This window comes from Pagrus pagrus (assembly GCF_965226575.1).
Source record: "Pagrus pagrus genome assembly, chromosome: 9".
Classification (NCBI taxonomy): Eukaryota; Metazoa; Chordata; class Actinopteri; order Spariformes; family Sparidae; genus Pagrus; species Pagrus pagrus.
The window spans coordinates 4,670,823-4,692,458 of NC_140193.1; the positions used below are offsets into that span (position 1 = coordinate 4,670,823).

The following is a 21,636-nucleotide window of genomic DNA, read 5'->3' on the forward strand; positions in this document are numbered from 1 at the left end:
ATCTCACAGGTGCTTTATTCAATCATTACAGTTTTTAATGGGTGTCAATTAATTTGTAAGCTTTTATTTGTTTTGTTTTTCCTCCTTTTGCTGTTTTTACAGTTTTGATGTCTAATTTAATCTCATTTGTGAAGCACCTTGTGACCGTTTTCTATTAAATACACTTTACTTAATTAATTACTTACCTAATTTGTTCCAACGGTCTTCATATTTTTGTTTTCTGTCAGTGCTTTTTTAAAATACCAGCTCATTAGGATCCTGTGGGGATTTATTTATTATTTATTACTTACCAATTTATTCCAGTCCTGTGGGGCGACTGCATGAACCACAACATGTGCTATAACTGCCTGTAGCATCTGGTGTTCATACTCTATCCAGTGATGGAGTGTAACTAAGTACATTTACTCAAGTACTGCATGTACTTTATCATGATTAGAGTATACTTTATACTTCCACTCTGCTACATTTTGAAGGCAAATATTATACTTTTTACTCCACTACATTTATTTGTTAACTTTAGTTACTCGTTACTTTGCAGATTACACGCTGCATCAGAGCCAAAGGAGCAAAATGTTAAAATCATGTTAAATGACGATATGTTTAATTATCAACAGTGTGAAGAGACGTCTAAAGAGGCGTCTATGTTAAAGAGGTGTCTACTGAAGTTAGCATGCTAACCAGCTAGCCCCGGCACGTCCACCACTTTGTACATCAAGAGGTGAGAGTCTGACACCCCTGTAGTTTCAACAGGGAGATGTAAAAACTGCGACGTCGCTGCTTTGTCTACTAAGTAAACAAAATAAAGTCACAAAATGTGAAGAAATCAGACTGTTTTACACCTAATTTCCCAACTCTCGCTCTCTTTTTCTGCCTCGTTAACTCATCCTAAAACAAACTTCATTCAAACTCAACATAAACAAAATAAAACTCACTAGCACAGTCGTGGTTTGGTCAAAGTGAATCCTCATTTCACAGTAAGAAGTGTAAATATTGCAGTAACCCTGGTCGTTGTTCTGTGTGAAGTACGTTGGCAGCAGCTTAATGTTCAACACGTTCATCAGTGACGCTCGTGTGATGAACATTGAGTGCGAGCTCAGACAACACGTCCTATAAAAGGCTCAAACACTTAAAGTTCAGACTCTTGGACTCTTCTGACCTTTAAACACAAGAAGGCTTCAGGCTGATCTGTGGCCTTTCAGACGCTCTCTGAAGTTTCCTCTCCGAGTCGAACCATCCAGACTCTTCTGTGGTTTATGGTCTCAGGATGTAAATCAGGATCTGGCTACCTCGGGTTAGTTCGGATTACCAACCTGCTGCTGCCCACAGCGCCTCAGGTGAAGGCAAGACATCCCGGGAAGCCTTCAAGATTTACTGGATTAATAATTTAAGTGGCGAGGCGAGTTCCCAGAATGCTTTGTGTCTCCTGCCCTGTGAAAACCTCTGTCAGTAATTGAATTACACCTGAGAACCTCTCTGAGCCTTCAGACACGTCGGAGGTCTGACATTTAAAGCATCGTCCATTTAGGACTGAAAAAAAACAAAACGTCCTCCAGCGAAGCTGCAGATCCTCCGGTGCTGCAGGCAGACGGCTTCCTTTAAGATATCGCTGCATCTCTTTCAGAAGTAATTACAGTAATTCACGCAGTTTATCTGTCTGTGTTTTGTCTGCTCAGGCGGAGAACTCGGCTCTGTCGATGGAGAACGACAATCAGAGGAAGCAGTACGAGCGCTGTCTGGACGAGGTGAGTGCGAACGCTTCACCAGATCAAACGTGTCCCCGTGTTCGTCTCCACGCTGAAGCTTCACACAGACACATTTATATTTCATCTCGTATTGGAAACGATCCGTGCCGGTTGTTTCTCACGTCAGTTGTGATTTGCAGATTTGAGGCTGAGTAGAAATATCAGTGCTGTCAGATGAAACTCATAATTAACCTCATGAGCTCCTGAAGCAGGTTTTATTTTTATTTTATCAGTTTGACCTTTGTCTGTTATGTTTGCATTAATGCACATCAGCCTTTAATGTGGCGACATGGAAATATGAACATCATCATAATGAGACATCAGCTATCATGTTACTGGTTCAAGCCAATGAAAGCACGCGACACATTATGTCCGACAGGAAGAAATTACGACTTGATATGAAAATACAAATGTAAGTCGGAGCTTTCTCTTCTGTTTTTATGACTTGAGAACTGGTGGGGAAAAACAGTTGTGCCAGGATACGTTCCTCAGTGAGAAAAATGTAGTTTTCTTTCCAGAGAAAATGTTTTTCATGTGTGAAACTGAGTCATAAAATATGTATAAGAGAAAATGTTTTCACAAAAAAAACCATTTTTACCTCCTGAAAAGTTTTCACACATGGAAAAAAAATATCCGGAAAAACTTTTAGGGGTATAAATCATCACAATCTTAGTTATTTTATTATTATTATTCCATAAATACTTGGTTTATTTGTAACTTTTACGTATTTATTCAAAAACAAATGACACTAAAATGATTGTGGGGTCTTAACTGGGACGATACAGATCAACGACATGGCTGCAGCACCCTCTCGCCCCGGTGTAGCGCCGTGCTAGAGCTAGCTGTTCCCCTCTGCCTCCAGTTTTAATGCTAGCTAGGCTAACCTGCCTGCAGCTCCTCATACGGTACCTAACAGCAGATATGAGTGGTATCAGTGTCGTCCCTTTAAAGAAAAGTGAATAATTTCCCAAACTGTTGAACTCTCTGAACTTCAGGCCAGACGCAGTTATCAGGTGGTCACTGAGGACTCCATCAGATGACCATCAGTGACACACATACACACTGAGTCTATTATCTGCGGCGCTAGCGACGTCCACAGAGGACGGCGAGGAGACGGGACCTTCTCTAATTGAAGCAGACGGACATCAGAGCTCGAGGCGATATGAGAATCGGAGCTGGAGGAGCCTCGGCGCTCAGGAGGACCGACTCCAGCTCCTGCATCCCTCTGATTGTCTCCACACCTCTTTCCTCATCTCTCCTTCATTTCTCTCCAGCCGGCTCCGCTGCTCCACTTTAGTGTTTTTTTTTTTATAGCAGGCTTTACTAATGGCCTTGTTACCATGGAGATTGCTGCCCGTGAGACTTTAACATATTCTGGTTGAGGACAGAAATTTGAGAGTTTCTGCGGTGGGATTCATTCCTCTTCTTCTGCTTTTCAGTCTTATTATGCACATTAATCTTTCTTCAGAAGGCTTCCTGTCATGGTCTGAATGAGCGGAGGCGAGTCGTTTTGATAGAAAGATGAAAGAGAGTGGAGGGAAATCTTTTTTGGCGGCACACAAAAGTGGAAAGATAGTTATTATTCTGGTGTCAAGGTATAATGTATGCTCACGCCTCAGAAATCAAAATAAGTAGGAAAGAAGGCTTTTCAGTCGGCTGCTGTTTTATATTCACAACAAGGGCGACGGATTCATCTGAGAAGCCGGAGGCAGAAAAAAGTGAAACTGAAACAAAACACAGCTGCTGTCGAGGAATTTAACAGCCTCAGAGCTGATGATTAAAATCTTCAAAGCAGCGCAAACGTGACAATAAACCACCGCGATCTGAACACACGTGACAAAGACACGAGACAGCAAACTTAAAGTGAAAATGGACGAGTAGAGCTGTCGATTGTTGTGGCCAAACAAATTCAGGATAACGATTTTATCTACAGGGGGCGACCGATGTGGCTTTTTCATGACTGATACCGATTATTGGAATCAGAGAGGCTGAAAACTGATATTCATTTGTGGTAAAGATGAAAAATGTGTCAATATTTCAAACAACCAGTGATGAAATAATAAGTACAATTTACTTAAATACTGTTCTTAACTTCAATTTTCAGGAACTTTACTTGAGTATTTCCATTTTCTGCTACTTCATCCTTCCTCTCCACTTTATTAACTTGACATTTAGTTACTCGCTACTTCACAGAGTCAGATTTCTCAGTGTTTACAGGCTGTTTAAAAAAGTGTCGTCAGGATCAGGCAAAAAGGAGGCCAAACACGAGACGCACAAACGGGCAGGTGAGGAACCAAACACGAGCTTTATTAGATAAAGCTGAAAAAAAAAACAAAAAAAAATCCAAAGAAAGGGAAACGACACAAGGCGGGAAATCCAAGAGACAAAAGCAGAACAAAGTAGAAACCAGGGAAACATCACGGGGAGACGGGACACGTGGACGCGGGACTCGAACAGACGAACTGACAAAGGCCGCGTTTCCCAGATTCGTTAAGAAGCTCTTAAGTGCTAAGATCTTCTTAGGAGCGCTCTTAAGAACGCTGTGAAAGAAGGATGCGTTTCCCAGAGTCGCTCTTAGCTTAAGAAGATCTTTCACTAAGAAGGAAATGTAAGATCGAGCTGACCCACTCTTAACAGCCTTCTTAGTGACCGAATGCTCAGTGATCAAGCGCGTCAGGGAAATTTATATCCTCCACTTTGCGAAATAATAAAACAATGCTCAGTGTTGAAATGCGCTCATAGCTGCGGACCACTGGCGCAAGAAAAAAAAAATAAGAAAATGGTAGATGAAAAAAAACCTTTTTATTGAATTACACGTTTAACTTTTCCGCAACATCTGCATATATGAGTTTATAGTACTACACATAAAAAAAACAACAACCCTGTGGCATTTCACAGATATCAAGGGAACGGGTGTATTAAACTCAGCTGAACCTCATCCAGAGAGGCTTCACCTGCTACTCTGCGTTGCCAAAGTCCGTGCGTGTGATAAACCACGGCTGCAATACAGCACATTCTCCCTGCGAACCAACAGCGTCGCCGTGCGCGAAGCCAGACGGTTTACATAAATGCATACGTGCGTCAGCACTTCTCCCCTCTGGACGTGCTGTCAGACCGGGCTGTCCAGGCAAAGTACCGGCTGCCCCGTGCGGAGATCCAACGGCCGTTGGATCTCTTTGCCTGGACAGCCCGGTCTGACAGCGCGCGCACACACACACGCACTTATGCGCTGATAAAGAGGTGGGTGATCGATTTGCCTGGCATCGATTGATTCAGCACAGCAGCACCGCGGTGGACAGCTCCCACTAAGAGCTTCTTCAGAAGCTTCTTTGGCTGGATCTTAAGGTTCTCCTAAGAAGGCAGTTAAGAACGCATCTGGGAAACACCCGCATCTTAGCGCTCCTTCTTAGCCGAACCCTTCTTAAGAGCCTTCTTAAGTCCTTAAGAACGATCGAATCTGGGAAACGCGGCCAATGACAGCAACAGACACAGAAACACAGAAAAATGGCGGGAAATCACACAGAGGGAGGAAATGAAACGCAAAACATGACACGAGGCCAGAACTTCAAAATAAAACAAAACTACTGCATCTGACAGAAAAATCACTGATACTGATAATCAGGAAGTGCTGAATATCGGCCCTGATGCTGCCAGGGTCGATAATCTGTCTACCCCTGATTATCTATATTCAATATATCTACCATCAAATCTATCTTTGAAGCTGTTCACTGTGTGTTTTCTCTTGAATTACCTTCAAATATACGAGTGTAGATAGGTGGAGAGAGTCTGTGAGCACGAAAAGAACAATTACTATCAATTACAAGTGAAAAGGCGAACAGATGACCTCATAAACAAGACGCACAAGGCCGAACTTCTTCACTGGATTGAAAGAAACAAACAGATTTGAAGCGTAAATGAACAGTAAAGGTTGCAGTCACGCAAATGTTTCTGTGATCGGTGAATTAAAAGAGTTCAGGGGTGTAAAGTTTGTGAGCTCGTCTTCTGGTTCCTCTTGATTTTCTCAACTTTCTGTAAAAAATAAAAAAAGATGCTCTGAGGTCAACGGCTAAACTCAAGAAGAAACGTTCTCTTAAAAAGAGCAGCTGTATTTTGGTAAGCGTGTATAGATAATAGATGGACTATATTCTGGTTTATTTATGTGCAGAGAATAAAGTGAGATACACTGACTGCAGGCTGCTGCTGTGTGATTTCACCAAATCTGAGTCTGTGATGCAACACGCTGTCAATTTGTCCTCACAGCGCATCGTACACGCCTTTAGATTCTCTCTGATGGTGTTTTGTACTGCGTGGCCACTTTCATTTACTGTCTGTCCGTCTGTCTCTGAGCTCCACAGAAAGTCCTCAAGTCCACTCGCAATAAACATCTGTAACTTGTTTCCTTCTTCTGTGTTTCTTGTGTGTTCAGGTGGCGAACCAGGTGGTCCAGGCCCTCCTCACACAGAAGGTTCGTCTTTGTCTCTGCAGCACTGAAGCTTCATTAATCAAGTCAGCTGATTGAAATGATGACCGTCACTAACCAAGACTCGAATCAAATCAGTTTTGTTTATATGGAAAACACACAGTATTTCACGTGCTGCGTGTTATCATCTATACATCATCATCACATCACTTCCTGCTCTTTACGTTCACCAGACGTGGACTCGAGTCAGAGACGAGGTCAGACCTGACAAAATACAATGAAAAACTTGCAGAAACAAAATAAAACTGACTTGATCTCTCCCCACGTCTCAATATTAAAATGCATCTTACTCAACTGTTTGTTTCCATTTTAACAGATAAACTTTGAATCAGTCCGACAGTTGTCAGCCACACTGAGTATGTTGTGGGTGCAGAGCAGCAGCAGACAGAAGATCTCTGCTGTGGTTTTATAAAGAAACAGGCGGCAGCATCCAAAACAGCGTGCTAACACAGAATAGCATCATAACTGTGTAATGTCGGGTTCAGACTACATGATATCAGCCTGATGATAACCCGACAGGCAGACGAGGGCATCATGAACAAAAATGGTCGTCGGGTGAGATGAACAAAGAGCTGAACTCCGCCACTCTCAGAGAGTTTTATTAGACAAAATTTAGACGAATGTGTTTCAGCGCTGAGCCTTCATCAGCGTGATCATACAGAGCGAGAGCAACAAACAAAGACCGACTCTCGGTGTTGACGGTGAAGCCACAATACAAAGACGAACTATCAGATAATAAGTAAGACAGGAGAACAACTGTCACCAAACTAATCCACAGATTAACAAATGATACGTCTTTCTTTCCTCTAAAACATCTGTGATAAAAACTGTTCAGTCAGGAAACAGAAGAGATAAATATTATAGCAGAGAACAATGTAGAAAAATAGGAAAAACATGGAAACTCAAGTGTAGTTATAAAGAACGAATGTATTCAACATAACAGAAAGATGATGATCCCAATAGATAATAAACAATTGACCCTTTTATTGCGACTCCCTCTGTAATAAACATCCGTCTTTGTCACCTCCTCTTTTAAAAGGAAGTTTCACCACCTTTGAATTTAAGGGAACACACATGCAGACACACATCGTGTCCGGCTGCATGACAACACGACGAAGCAAAAGAGGAACGGTGACGCTGAGCGGTCGAAGTTTGAAACAGAAGAACGGTTCACAGACAGGATCGAACACACCGCCTTTGTCTGTTTACATCCTCTTTTCTGGGAAGCTTAGCGCCTCCTTCATGACGTCATGGAGGTCACGACATACGTCAGGGACCAACTGTCACGTCTCTGTGTAAATGTGAATTAGGCATGTTGTAATTCAACCAGCGCAAATCAACTCAACAGGCTCATGAAGCAGAGTTTTGTCCGAAGTTAGCGTTAGTTTTCACACTGCTGCAGCAGCAGGCCCAATGAAGAAGTGGATTCATCCAGGAAAAACAAAAAACAAAGAGCGGTTGTTTTCCAACTGTCAATAAGCCTCAAAGAAAGAGAAACAAAAACAGTTGCCTCGTCCATCTGTTACACAATGTGGGAATTAATTTGGGGATGATTTTATAAGAATAACTGAGAAGACGCCAACAACACAAACACAGTTTTCTTCTTCTTCTTCTCTCAGAGCAGAAACAGCTCATCAGTCATGAGAGTTAAGTGTTCGCTACAGCAGAACTTTATCCAGAAAAAGTGTTTCTGTCTAGATAAAGCACATTAACTCTTTAAAAAAAAGTTGGTTGTGAGCATTCACACTACAAAACTGCTGAATGTAGTGAAATCTCACTGAATGTAAATAATCGGTCGACCTTTAGCGACATAGTTGCGGCCGTTTGATCCTTTTGTCGGGAGAATAATCAGCACATTCAATAGTTCTGTCTGCTGCGTAACATTAAAATACTTTTATTTCATTAAAACCTTTTATTTAGGATAATCAAACTAACTTACTACTTTTTCCACATACTTTTGTAAATGTGTTTCTCGTTTCAGTTGTAAAGCTAATGAACAAAGTGGATAAAAAATGTTTTAACACATCTAAACTTGAACTCCGTCCCCTGCCAGGCGTGACGTATACAGTATTTATTTATTCATTCACATCTGTTTATGGAAACTGTACTAAAGTAAAATTAATGTGCCGGACAACGTATTGATATTTTATGCACCTCATGCTGAATACTTCTAAAGAGAAAGCACTTCTGTAATATGATGACTCACCTGCCTTTGTTTTGTTTCTAACATGGCTGACCAGGTTTCACTGTCATGTTCATCTCACCTGAATGCAGCATTGTGTCGTGTTCCTGTTAAATTAGCATCTGAAACACGTGTAGTGCTGTGAAACATCCCCGTCAGCCACTGTTAACTGTCCATCTGTCTCCTCTTCGGGGTTGTTTCCAGGACTTGAAGGAGGAGTGTGTGAAGCTGCGGACCCGGGTGTTTGACTTGGAGCAGCAGAACCGCATCCTGAGCGTGCTGTTTCAACAACGTGTCAAAATGTCCACGATTCCTGTCTCCCAGGTAAGAAGCACACGGCGCCGAAGATACAAACCGACACTGACAGACCCACACTGCTTCAAGGCTGTTTGAATTTTACATGAGCAGGAGCTCCACTTCTAAAGGTTACCCACTTTAAAAAGGACCACAAAGACAGAGAAATCTACCCCGGATGCAATTTAATTTAAATTGTAAAGACGTGCAGTTTAAGTGTCGGATTTAGGAATTGGAAAACGGATTAATTTGGGCCTTTTATTCTTCCACTTCTAACTAGCGTAGTAGTCACGGCGGCACGCTCGAGTGGCTGTAGGTCATCAAACAAGCATTACCGGCCCTTACCGGCCTCCTCTTTTATGCTAATCATGTCAGAATTTGGGCTAATAGCGAGCCAGGCCTCTAATCCAGCTGTAGCCGGGAAGTGACAGTGCAGAAATTGGAGACGGAGCTGAATATGTTTCTCTAATTGGAAGGCTCTCAGGCGTAGAGCGTTAGGGATAATTGGTTAAAACCTGGACTCTCTTGTAGCTTTGTTAGCCATCATGACAATTGATTGTTCAGTTGTTGAGCTGCACCACTTGCTGCACTGCAGAGCTCCACACAAAATGGAGATTAAATTGCTGGTAGTGATAAACCAACAGAGTTATCACATGAAGTTCCTCTCAGCATCTTCAAGATCATCGTTTTCAACCCAGTCGCCTAAATAAATGCTGGCAGTGTGCTGTGTTTGTACAAAACACAGATATGTTGAAACTTTACCTTTATGTTACATTGTCAATGTCATGTTGTCGTAACGCTGTGCTTATGGTCTGCTTAGGTTTACGCACAAAAACAGTGGTTTCATGCTTAAAAATGGTGAAAAGCCATCGCCAACAGTGTTACACATATCCGTGTTTCAAGCCACTAACATCTAGAAAATGTTCTGGTGTCTCGTTAAAACTATGTAGTGGTTTCACGCTCACAAATATAGAAATGCCATCTTGAAAAGTGGTCTTGTTAAAGCTATCCAGCGGTTTCATGCTTACTGATGTTGAAAAGCCAGCACAAACAATGGTCTCTAGCTACAAATATCCAGTGGTTTCAGTCTTACAAATCTACAGTCTTCAGTTTCACAAGACATTGAAATAACCTCTTAAATAGTGGTCTCGAGTTATAAATATCCGGTTTTGAAGCCACTAACAGCTAGAAAATGTTCTGGTGTCTCGTTAAAACTATGTAGTGGTTTCACGCTCACAAATATCGAAATGCCATCTTGAAAAGTCGTCTTGTTAAAACTATAAAGTGGTTTCATGCTTACTGATGTTGAAAAGCCAGCACAAACAATGGTCTCTCGCTACAAATATCCAGTGGTGTCAGTCTTACAAATGCTGAAATTCAGTCTTCAGTTTCACACTAACACATTGAAATAACCTCTCAAATAGTGGTCTCGAGTTATAAAGCCACTAACAGCTAGAAAATGTTCTGGTGTCTTGTTAAAAAAATATCCAGTGGTTTCACTCCTACAAATGCTGAAATTTCGTCCCCAACAGTGGTCTCTTGGTAAAATAGTTAGTGGTTTTATTGCTTTCAAATGCTGAAATGCCGTCACCGACTGTTCTCTCACTAAAAATATTCGGTGGTGTCACAATTACAATCGTTGTAAATTTGTCTCAAACAGCAAAAATATCCAGTCCAAAACAAAATTAGTTGTGAACCTAACATGATATCTGACAATATTTATCTCACTCATCCGGCATAAATGTCTTCAGCTCAGGTATACTGGTGAGAAAATTTAATTGCCAAACATGACACACGTTCAAAACAGGTTTTTTTGTGGCCAAACTGAAGACGAATGTACGAGAACGCTGCTGCCTGAGATAACTTTCCTGTCATCGCTGCTCCTCGTTTGTTTGTTTCTATCTAATAAAATCACCAAAGCTAAGAGGAGTGAAGACCCACGACTTCATCCCTGCACCCGTCCACACATAATGAAAGCTTGTGGACAAGCAGCACACTGAGCCGGTGTTTGCAGCGTTCCTACTCAACAGCTCACAGTTTAAGTGTCATGTCTTTGTAATTGGCTTCGATAAGCATGTGTGTCCCTGCTGGTGCAACGACAGTGAAACATCCTCAATGCAGCTCAAGTGCCTGTCAATTACAGCTGACGCTCTTTAAAATTAAAGGCTAACAAGCTGAGCTCGATCATCCATTTCAGGGCTTTTCTTCAAAAATGTTCAACTCAGACAAGCAACAAGGATCATCTGTCCATCAAAAGTGTCACCCATCATCAATTAGTCATGGCAGAGCTGGACAGTTTAGATTCATCAGCAAGTTTCACCTCAGGAGACTTGTTCTCTGTCGTAGACATCTGCAGAAAAGGTGTATTGTTATTTTACCAGCAGGAGGAGAGCTCAGAGATTTAACTTTTGGGATACAAAGTTATCTTCACTCCTGTTTATCGACCTGACTGCAGCAGTGATCCGCGGAGGTGACCGTCGTCATCGGGTGTTTATGTTCTGTAATGTTGACTGCTGACTGGAGCTGGAAGGGAAATGTGCTTCACTACGTGAACTTAACGTTGAAGAGAGGAGAGGGGAAGAAGAAGAGAGGGAACCAGAGTGTGTGGTGAGTGCTGAGTTTAGTCAGAGGCTCAACTGAATTCAAACACAGACACCATAGATGAATGGTGGCGCCCATTCAAACCAATAAACTGGCTTCAGCGTTTTATGTAGCTTATTGAATATGCACAGTAGAGTTTCTCAGCAAATTTTTCTCAGCATATTGAAGGTTTTACAAATATAAAACCTCCATGGATCAAAGATTCATAATAGAAAGTCATAATCAACCTTGTTTGCGGGTCTTTGTTGTATTTTACAGACGTCTCTTTCATAATTGTGGTCTGTGGGGAAAATGCTTTTTGCGTGCAGTTGCTCTCTAGTTTACAGCTAATGTACGGTAACGTATTTTGGCTGTTTGGGGCGATTAAATATTTGTGCGAGTAACGTGAATAAACAAAAATGATCGTGAAATCCACAAGAAACTAAGGTGAAAATACATTCGCAAGACCTGCCTGTGCGCTTATAATCAGCTGTTTGGGAACAGTTTGGGTTCCAGGTCGGCTACAACTGCAACATAAAGAGTTGTGGATAAGACAAGGACGATGTGTTGTCGTGCAGGACGGCATTCATCGCTAAAAGACAATTCTGTTTCAGATTTACTGAACTTGCACCAAACTGTGACTCCAAAGCCTTAAAATCTGTGCACTGTTACACCCCTGACAGAGCATCAATTCTGGAGACTAACTTCACATCTACTACTACTGTATTATGAATGACCAAGCTCACCATTCACACTTTGAACGTCCATCAGAGCTAACTGGACTTGATCAGTTTAAAATGTGTCCATCCGCCTGTGCAGCATGAGAGCAGCGCTGCCTCATTATTGTTCGACGCTGATCAAAGCAGCTCAAACGTGGCCGTCAGCAAGGTTACGTAAACAAATCTACGCTTCAAAGGATCGCTGGAGGAAAAGGTTAAAAGAAAATTAATCTTTACAAGGTGCTGTCAAACTGAATATCACTGCTGCACAGGAGAGAAGAGGGAGGGTACGAACACATCGTCCACCATGTTGCCCTGAAAGATGGAACATGAACATTTTAACAGATACATGAACATCAGTGAGACGGTAAACAAAACACTTTGTCTGACATTCGACAAATAGAGAAAAACATTATTTAGTGTTATAACTTCCTTGAATACTGACTGTACTGACTTTGGCTGTGCTCAACAGAAAACCCTCAGTCAGTCTGTGATGTCTTGACGTGGTGACATGTCTCGCAACCACGGATATGTTGAAACTTTATGTTTCTTTATGTTAAATTTCACACTGTGCTTAGGTTTTCACAGAAAAACAGTGGTTTCATGCTTACAAATGTCAAAACGCTGTCTCCAAAAGTGGTCTCACTTTAAAACTATCAAGTGGTTTCATGCTTACAAATGTTAAAATGCCTTCTCCAACCCTCCAGGCCCTAGAGAACATTTACAGTGATTTCACGTTTCCAAAAGTTAAAACAGTCTCCAACAGTGGTCTCTTGTTAAAAATATGCAAGTTGTGCCACTCTTACAAATGTTGAAACGCCGCCTCCAGCAGTGGCCTTGTTAGCCTTTCTTGAATACTAACTCTACTGACTTTTGCTGAACCAAACAGGCTTTTTGCGAAAAACAAACACCTCAGTATAAAAAGTTTTCAGTGTGTTTGCGATAAAACAAACACTTGTAACGGCTGTCTTGTTTGAAGATGAGCTTCAAGATAACTCTAGCGTGCGCACACTGTAAATTGGATGCTGCACTTCTCTTGCAGATTAGTTTCGCCTTTTTTGTTCCGTCAAAATCGATTTTTGAAAAAACAGGTTTCATTTGGTGTTAGTTGTTTCTCCAACAATCCCAAACACCTTCATGTATGTTGAGTTTTGCCTCTTGAAGAAGATTTAATCTATAATTGACAGATTAATGTCACTCACATGTTCCCAGATATGATTCTGGTGCTGGAGGAACTTTTTCAGAGACTTTGGTGGACTGATGAAACTTCATGGAGTCCGTGAAGTAACTTTAAAATGAATAGCAGAAAACTTTCTCCACAGGCACGTTTTACAATTCGTTGTGAAGTACTGTAAGATTGACAGCTGAGACATGTACCTAAATAATAACCTGAATGCAAAATGTAGCGTATCTGGTAGTGAACACATTGATTTTCACGCATTAAATTTAGATTTGTATTGACTCGCTTTCTTCGTCTTGGCTACAACTTGATCCATAATTGGTCTTGACGAGAGTGCTGGTGAAATTTCAGCCAAAACTTTTCCGAGCTACTTAAACTGCAATGAAACGATCCTTCTCGCTCTGGCAGAGTCTCAATCGTTATGCAGAAGGCAGGCGAGAAGAGAAGTTGCTTTGTTTCTAAAGGTCTCTTTGGGTTGTCGGGCTTCTCAGCGTGATTCCTCTCCTCTGACAAACTCAAGCCATCTGTATTCAAGGGACCAGCATGATAATGCAGACAGAATTGGCAATTAACAAAAATATTTAATAAACTGTGTGAAACACTGGAGACATTTCTTTCTCCAACTTCATGGAAATTGTCATGGAAAGTCGAGGAATTCCCACACCAGGTCATTAAGTATGCTGCGAGCCCAGCAGAGCAGGAAACGCTGTCCTTCATCTTTAACCTTTTCTGCAAAAAGGTCAAACTTGCAGACTCGGATAGAAGAGAGAGTCTGTCTGTGTAGGAGAGCTGGTCGTATCACTGCAGAGCTGCAGTGTGCTACTCGCTGACATTTTAATAGAGCCTTATTAAGCAAGGTGTCATTGTTAATTTACTGTTGACTTAGAAGATAAATTCACAACAAAATCGACTGAAGTCAGGTCAAATTTTGTAGTCAACAAACATTCCTGGAGATTCACAGTGAAACAGCGTTGCAGCGTTCTCCTTAACCACCATGTTCAGCGATATTCAAAAATCTAATTCAAAATCTTCAGGGTCAGCCTACAGAAATACTCCATCCCTACACCACTCTACAAACTCAACACTTTCTGCATTGCTTCAAATTAAAAGACTTTTAGTGTTTCAGGTGTAACAAGGCTTTTATTGTGAAACATCAGGAACGTATTGTGGAAAACTTCTAATCACGTTCTTTACGTGAATACTTAAAATGTCGCTGCTGCCATCTTTTCTCCAGTTTCACTCAGCTAACTTTATTTATTTCTATGATGTTAAACTTTAAAATTAGACGTTATGAAAACGTGCCGTGTTGCAGTTGTCCTGATGGACTGTAGCGCTGCTGAACTCTCATTGTGTTCCTCTCGGCTGACTCTTGTGCGACATCTAGATGTGATATTCGGTATTACCCGTCCGGTCCAGTTTCAGGCCTCATATCAAGCCAGTTTGAAAATGTTTAAATCTGCTCAACCCTAAATCCACGTCTGCGGAGGCCTAGAGACGAAGCTAGAGTGAAGATTTCGTCCACAGTCACTTCAGTTGTTTCGGAGAATGCTGCAATGCAGATTTTGCTGTTAAACTCCACAGATTTTTCATTCTTGAGTGAAATGTTTCTCAAGTTTGAGACAAAACTAAGCAGAATAATTAAACTTTTTTTATGTGTTGGGTTATGTTTCGTGTTTTTTTTATTGCTCGAGCCGCAGGTGTTTCTGCCACTGGCGATTTTCATTCGAGTCAATTCTGATATGCAAAATACTGCTCCATGGAGCATTAACTAATTTATATACATCTTATTTCACATGTAGCTTTAGATGTTTTATCTGCAGTCAGATTCTCTCCTGCTTTTCATCTGAGTTTCCTCTGATTAAACTCTCAGTATAATACTTATTAGATCGTTCTCAGGCTTTATTGTCATCTGTTTGCTAATGTGGAGTTTCTTATTTCACTGTTTCACCAGGCATGATGGAGCAGAAGAAAAATGTCAATAACAGAGAATCGCTGGCAGCATGAGAGAAGAAAAAAGAAAATCTTTTATGTGCCAAATGCTGTCTTTGATTCACTAATGCAGCGTTCCCAGTTATCCAGGAGGCTACATTAGTCGTGTAAGATAATTATCTCACGCCTAGAGCTTGAATATTAAATACGGTTGTTATATTTTGGCTCCAGTAAAGTCGCAAACAAAAGTTTTGAGAACGGGCCTTGCATTTAAATCACCGATTTCAAAGTCTGTGTTTTATTTATTTTTTATCGCTGTCTGCCAGAGAAAAGTTTGAGACGTGATTTCCTGCTGTGGCCGCCTGCTGTGCAGCTAAACAGCGTTATGTTTGTAGTTATGGATTCATTGAAGTCAGGGAGTTTTTAGAGATGTTCGGGGATTTGTAGGTAGGATGATTTATTCAAAATATGGTACACAAAAAGTTTCAATTAAAGCAGTATTCATTGATTTCTTTGACAGTGAATATGTCAGCAAACCGATGCCAGTATCCAGCAGACGTTAGCTCTCAGTTGGACTTGTGTGTTTGTCTACCTGTCCAATATTCTTGTTGTTTTACGCTCAGTTTTGGTCTCCACCAGCTCCTCAGGGAGGCCATCTGGCTCTTTAGCAGCTACAGTATACCCAACACATTCCTATTTACTGTATTGTGTATATAAAACTTGTTTATGTCAGCATAATGAAATTATTTGTACTCGCTTTAAAACATATTAACGGTGTCTTACCCTCAAATATCAGTGAGCCAGACATGGTATGATGATGAGCCCGGTCTGAGATCAGATGAGCAGCGTGATTACCACAGCGACAGATCACAGCCTCTGTACTTTCATGAAGTGGGAGCAAAGAGGCCAAAATCCATTAGAGTCTACACTCGTGTTACAGCTGCAGTGAAACACAGGTCATTTCAGTGTCCCCGTCAGTGATCATCGATGGAGGGCTTTGAGAATTGGAGACACAACACTCTGCTTGTGTATCAATTTGCCAGATAACACAGAGGTGATTATGTACAAATTATTGAAATGGAAAATTTGTTTTTCAGTGCGAGTTATGCTTGTTAGGCTCCTTAATCACTGTGACAGCACACCTGTTCCCAGTCACGTTGACTGACTCTGCGTGAGGTTACACCGAGGTGTCGTGCATCGCATTAACAACACACAAAAGATAAAAAAAAAAAAAAAAGACAGAGAGGGAGAGTGGAAACAACTCTCTGTCCTAGTTGTTTTCAGTCTGTATTTTACAGAGGAAATGTGCACAAAGTCACCTGCGAAGAAAAGTCTGTTGGTTATCAAATCCGAAAACCTCTGGTTCCAAAACTAATCAACGTTTTGCTACAGCCGGCTCGCAGGCTGAAGAGTTCTCCACATGCCGAATCGCTGTGCTTACGGTTATAGTAATTTGTATTTACACAGTTTGGAGGGTGGCGTTTATTTTGTAGCCTCTCCAAAAACCAAAAACACAAAGCAGCAGTGTGAAGAATGGACACACAACTGTGTTTTATTGCCTCAGTGTGAGGGAGCTGGTCCTGGATGCTATCAGAGTTACGGTACCGTTACGTTAGCGTCTTGCTCTTTATTGGATTTTACACACCAGCCAGTCTAATGAAGAGAAAACAGGTTGGCCTACGTTAGATAATCGTCAAACACGGTTACGTTTAGCAAGAAAAAAGTAGGAAACATTAGATGTTAGCTGTGGCTAGCTAGCCAAATACGTGTAGTTCGGTGGGGGTGTTTGGCTAGCCACGACTCTACTCAGCAGAAACTCCAGTTCTGTTTGTCCCCCGTCCTCTAAATGTTTTGGCTGGTTGGACTGTGTCTCTGGGCCAGAGAGCCGTGGCTGTTAAAGGAGTGGTGGCTCTGTGACAGGGTCGTTTGTCACAATGTTATTGGATTTCGGTGGCAGAGCAACACTCGAGAGACTCGGGCCTGCGAGCTTTTAAACAGCGGCAGGTGCCTCCTCCCTCAGATAAACTTCCTCGGAGGGCTGCAGTTAAAAGATAAAGGCAAATACATAATAAAGTCACATTTATTTGCCCCTTTGAAGTGCTTTAAACAGCATTTGATTTCGCTGCTGTGTGGATTTATGTAACAAAGTCAGATTTATTTACCCTTTTTGAAGTGTTTGCCTCGCAGGGAGATTTACAGCACTGATACCACGTGCACCACAAACAACTTGCCTTTCCTCACCGGCCTCTTACATAAGGTCCACATACACAGATCCTTTGCTTGCCTGCTCCGATTTAAAAGAAAAGATTTGATTTTATATCAAGTAATTCAAGAGCAGAATCTACTCTCCTCGAAGCATTTTTGAAGAGGGGTTGTTTCAGGTACTTTTCCATAGTCTGTGTACTATATGAAGTAGATGACCTTTCTGACAGGAAAGTGAAAGTTATATCCATCTTCTCTCCTCAGAGAGCAGATGGATATAACACAAATCTCCACCACACTCCTCTGACAAAAACAGTAATTCTACCTCTCAGAGCACAGAAGTTGCTCGTCTGCCGCTGCCTCGATATGTTATTTTTGTGTTATTGTGTGAGTTTGGTGTTTTGAAGGGTTACTTCAGTTTCACGAACGTCACACAATAACACAAACAAACAGATTGATGTAGCTGTAGACCAGTGAATCCTGTGTCTGGATGTGAAATTACTGTTCTTGTCAAAGAAGTCTGGTGGCTTTGGACAGAGCATGATGGAGGCTTCAGTTCCCCACCTGACACAGCTGTCTGGCAGCAAGGTAAAGCTGTGAATATAATCTAAGTATAGTGTTAACTTAAACTGAGATTTATGTTTCTTTAGGTGGCTTGAATAATTAACTTCTGCCGACACCCTCACAGTATTTTGCTTAGCTTCTGGGTGTCATAATTTTAATTATAAACAGAAAATCAATCAAAGTCAGCTTCAATTTCAATCATCGAAATCATAAGCAGGATCAGCGAATCTCCCAGTATTTTATCTTCTCCATCGTCACCTTCTTGTCTGAGCCGAAGACAAAAGACGACACAGCTAGCTTCCCATTACACCCTGTAGCTGCGTTTACAGACCCTTTCTGTGTACACAACCACTTCAGATGGCTGCAGATGTTGGGTTTATTTTCGTTTTTATAGATCCTTTATTGATTTGTTTGGGACGAGGGTTTACTCAGGACAGATTTGAGAAATCAAACTTTGTAACATAACTTTCGGAGAAGGATGGTATTTGTTTATGTTTTGGGGTGAATATTATTTGAACTTGAACTAACCCTAACTTGCAAAAGGCAAATTGAATATTTGGGATGTTACGAACGTTCGTAACGTTACGGGGGGGGGGGGGGGGTGAACTAGAGAAAACCAGAGTCTTTGGTGAGTGCTGAGTTCACTGAGGGTTGACCCAAATTTAAACTCAGAGTTGCTTGCTAATGGTAGCTCACGGCTAGTGCACAGTAAAGTAATTGATCTTAAAACGGGGTGGCGGTGTGTTCGAGGACTATCAAACTTAAGAAAAATGCAGGTGCTCTTGAAGAAAACGGTCAGCACATTTAAACGTGGCAGGGTGCCGCATATATAACGTAAAATACACAAAATGATACTGCAGTCAAACTCGCTTTACTGGTGGTCAAACAACCATCAGTGCTGATGAAATTTTTTAAAGTTTTCCTTGTGTTTAGTCTCATTCAGGGAAGTAGAGACAGGCAACCGAATGAAATGCACCATTACCTTGAATAAACCTTTGAGTAAACGCGGATTTCTCCTTCGGGGATATTGTAACAACTCAACAAAATACATAACAGAGATCTAGTTGTTTTCAGACATTTTAACAACACATTATCACACATTTATTCTCAAATCTCTGTCTGTGGTCACATTCAGTCGTGTTTGACCACTACTACTGCAGTCCTTTAGCCGCACCACACTTGTTTTCCACCATTTTCCTCCTCTCTGCCTCCTCTCTCCGACACCAAAGTGAAGAGCAGTGCATCTCGTCAGAGCCCAGCCCAGCAGGCAAAACACTGAGCAGCAGCGAGGAGGAAGGAGGAGGGCAGAGGAGGTGAATGTGACATGAAAAAGGGAAGACAGCGAGGTGCAGATGAGCAAGAAGTATTAATGACCAGGAGCCTGAAGACAGGGAGGCGGAGGAGGTGGCGGTCGGTGCGCGTGATAGTGAATGGGGTGAAGATGGTAGCTACTAGAGTGGAGAAAACTTGTGGTCTGAGGAGCGGCTGAGCGAGTGTAACCTTGCTTCAGGCGGCTCAGGGCGACGCATGGACGAATTCTGATGAGACTGTGGAATTTAAAGTGAACTTCCACAGAAGCTTTAAGCGCAACGTCCTCGTGTCTGCACGGTGTGTTGGTCAGCAGCCTGGTGTAGTCGCAGTGATTCTGACAATACTGCTTTAATATCACAAACAAGCCGTGATTTCACACTTTCTTCCTCAGGATCATGTAAATACGTATAAGCATCCTTTATCCTTTTAAAATCACAGGTTGTGTGGGGCTTACAGTCACAGGCTGATATCCTGAAAGTGGGAACTCTCAGTATAGCTGGTAGAGAAATCTCCTGAACTGCTGGGGTTAGCAGGTAGATTTCCATTTCTAAATCTTACATAAAAATGTATGAAGTCATGGTGCTGTCAAGTGCCTGGGATAAAAGCATAATAGCATTCGCTCTGTGGGGATCCCCTCGTATGCTGCAGCCCCACCGGTTGGCATGCTGCTGTATTATTCTGATTGAGATGCCGGCTGGATGCAGGGATCGTATGATTTATTTACACCAGCCTCTCAGCCTGTCTTCATGTGAGGGTGTGTCTAAGGCCAGGAAATATAGACTGGTGGTAAGTGGATGCAATCCCCCACCATGGAGCTATTGTAGGAGTTTTCTATGAATGCACCAAAGTTAGGAGACCTGCCAGAGAGAGGTGTTGAAAAGATGGACACAATTTATGCGAGAGCGTTTCAGTCCCTCAGATGGGTCTCTAAGCTCATGGACGCAACATGAAAGCATCTTTTTCTTAAACCCTTTCGAGCCTGGTAAACACCCACACATTTAACACGCTGTACGCCCAGTTTGTAATGCAGGCTGCCTTATAAAAAATTAGTTGTTCCCTTTAAAAATCTCATTGTACTACTGCTGTCTAAGGGTGGGAAGATCAAGGCACGTAACGATTCGATTGTTGCTTTAACTCAGTCATCGCCAAAACTTAAGAAGTAGCCTAGCTTTGAACGTAAACATGACACGCATGTCTAGGTCCTTTATGTCAAGAATTGGGTTTTAATGTAAGTCCAGATACAACACATATCACTGTTCCTAAAACTTCGTGACCGTTGCGCCTTCGACCGGCAGGCGTAACGGACTTTAGTCGTACTGTCACAGTTTGTTTTGGTTTATGCAGGAAAACTACTTGTTTAGGAAAACATTGTGGTTTGGGTTTTTACCCATGTAGCTTCATTTATTTATTTAAAGAACATAGTTTTAATTTTTGAAAGTTACCTTATGTAATGTGTATGTGTAATGTAATCTTTTGTTTTAACGGATTTCGTAACATCGGTATATAAAAAAGTATTGTTCAGAAAAGTCAAGGTTTCGATAACAACATTTTTCTAACGATCACTAGCTCTGATATGATGAAAGCTCAACTACGTTAGTTAAAAATACTTTACTTGACTTTTGGTCTCTGTGGACTTTGCCGAGCTCTATACTCCATCAGCTGACTTCCTTCTTTGCTGCATAATATTTACTACGCCCACTAGAGGTCACCACCTAACGAGAAACATAAATATGGGTAGTAATAAGTAGCTTTCACAGATGACCTATAAGTTGTTTTTCTGGTGCGGACGAGGTGAAGAGTCGCTTTTCTGTCAAATATTTGCTGTTAATAAATAATAATGATAGTCATGTTTTTATGAAGTAGACAACAAAATACAAATGTATGCAGTATAATGTGCGTCACAAAGTCTGATCAAGCATCAAAACCAAGTCATTTATAGACACGTCACAAATTTTTCATTCACTTACTTAGAAAAAGGAAGATACTTGTGTTCTTTCTGTTTACAGAAAATACGAAGCATCGGAATGACTAAGTTGTCAAGACATGTGTATATTGATACTGTCTTCAAAATAGAAACACTGCTGCATGTTTGATATTTCATGCTGAGTACATCAAGTATGACTCATACTTCACTTCATTTATGTGCAAAACACAAATCTAACAGATTGTGTAAATATATCCAGAGAACTGATGACTTCTGTCGCCCCCTCAGATGGTGTTTGTCCTGATACTTTTCAACAGTCGTTAAGATTTTATTTTTTACATTAAAAGTATTTTTATGTGACTTTGGTGCTGCTGCCTGTAAAATAGTCACGTCCGAATTTTATGCAACAGCAATGAGTCATTTCACTAAGTGGAAAAACATTGAAATATATGAAGGCGACAAGCGTTTCCACAGCTCCAGACTTTTGCCCTTGACTTTAAGCACAGCGGCACTCTGATTGAGGGTTTTG

The 21,636-nt window shown here is 41.4% G+C and overlaps 1 protein-coding gene and 1 long non-coding RNA gene across 5 annotated transcripts in view; one reads left to right on the forward strand and one right to left on the reverse strand.

The window, feature by feature from the left end:
• The window catches only part of LOC311262557 (nck-associated protein 5-like), a 58,005-nt gene that overhangs the window by 12,569 nt on the left and 23,800 nt on the right, over nucleotides 1–21,636 (forward strand). For all 3 annotated transcript variants that reach the window (XM_084362046.1, XM_084362047.1, XM_084362048.1), the window contains exons 4-6: nucleotides 1,674–1,742; nucleotides 6,169–6,207; nucleotides 8,609–8,728. In XM_084362046.1, the coding sequence (XP_084218172.1) occupies nucleotides 1,674–1,742; nucleotides 6,169–6,207; nucleotides 8,609–8,728 (228 nt within the window). The remainder of the gene's footprint in view (nucleotides 1–1,673; nucleotides 1,743–6,168; nucleotides 6,208–8,608; nucleotides 8,729–21,636) is intronic.
• The window catches only part of LOC311262563, a 71,049-nt gene that overhangs the window by 4,614 nt on the left and 44,799 nt on the right, over nucleotides 1–21,636 (reverse strand). The window lies entirely within an intron of this gene.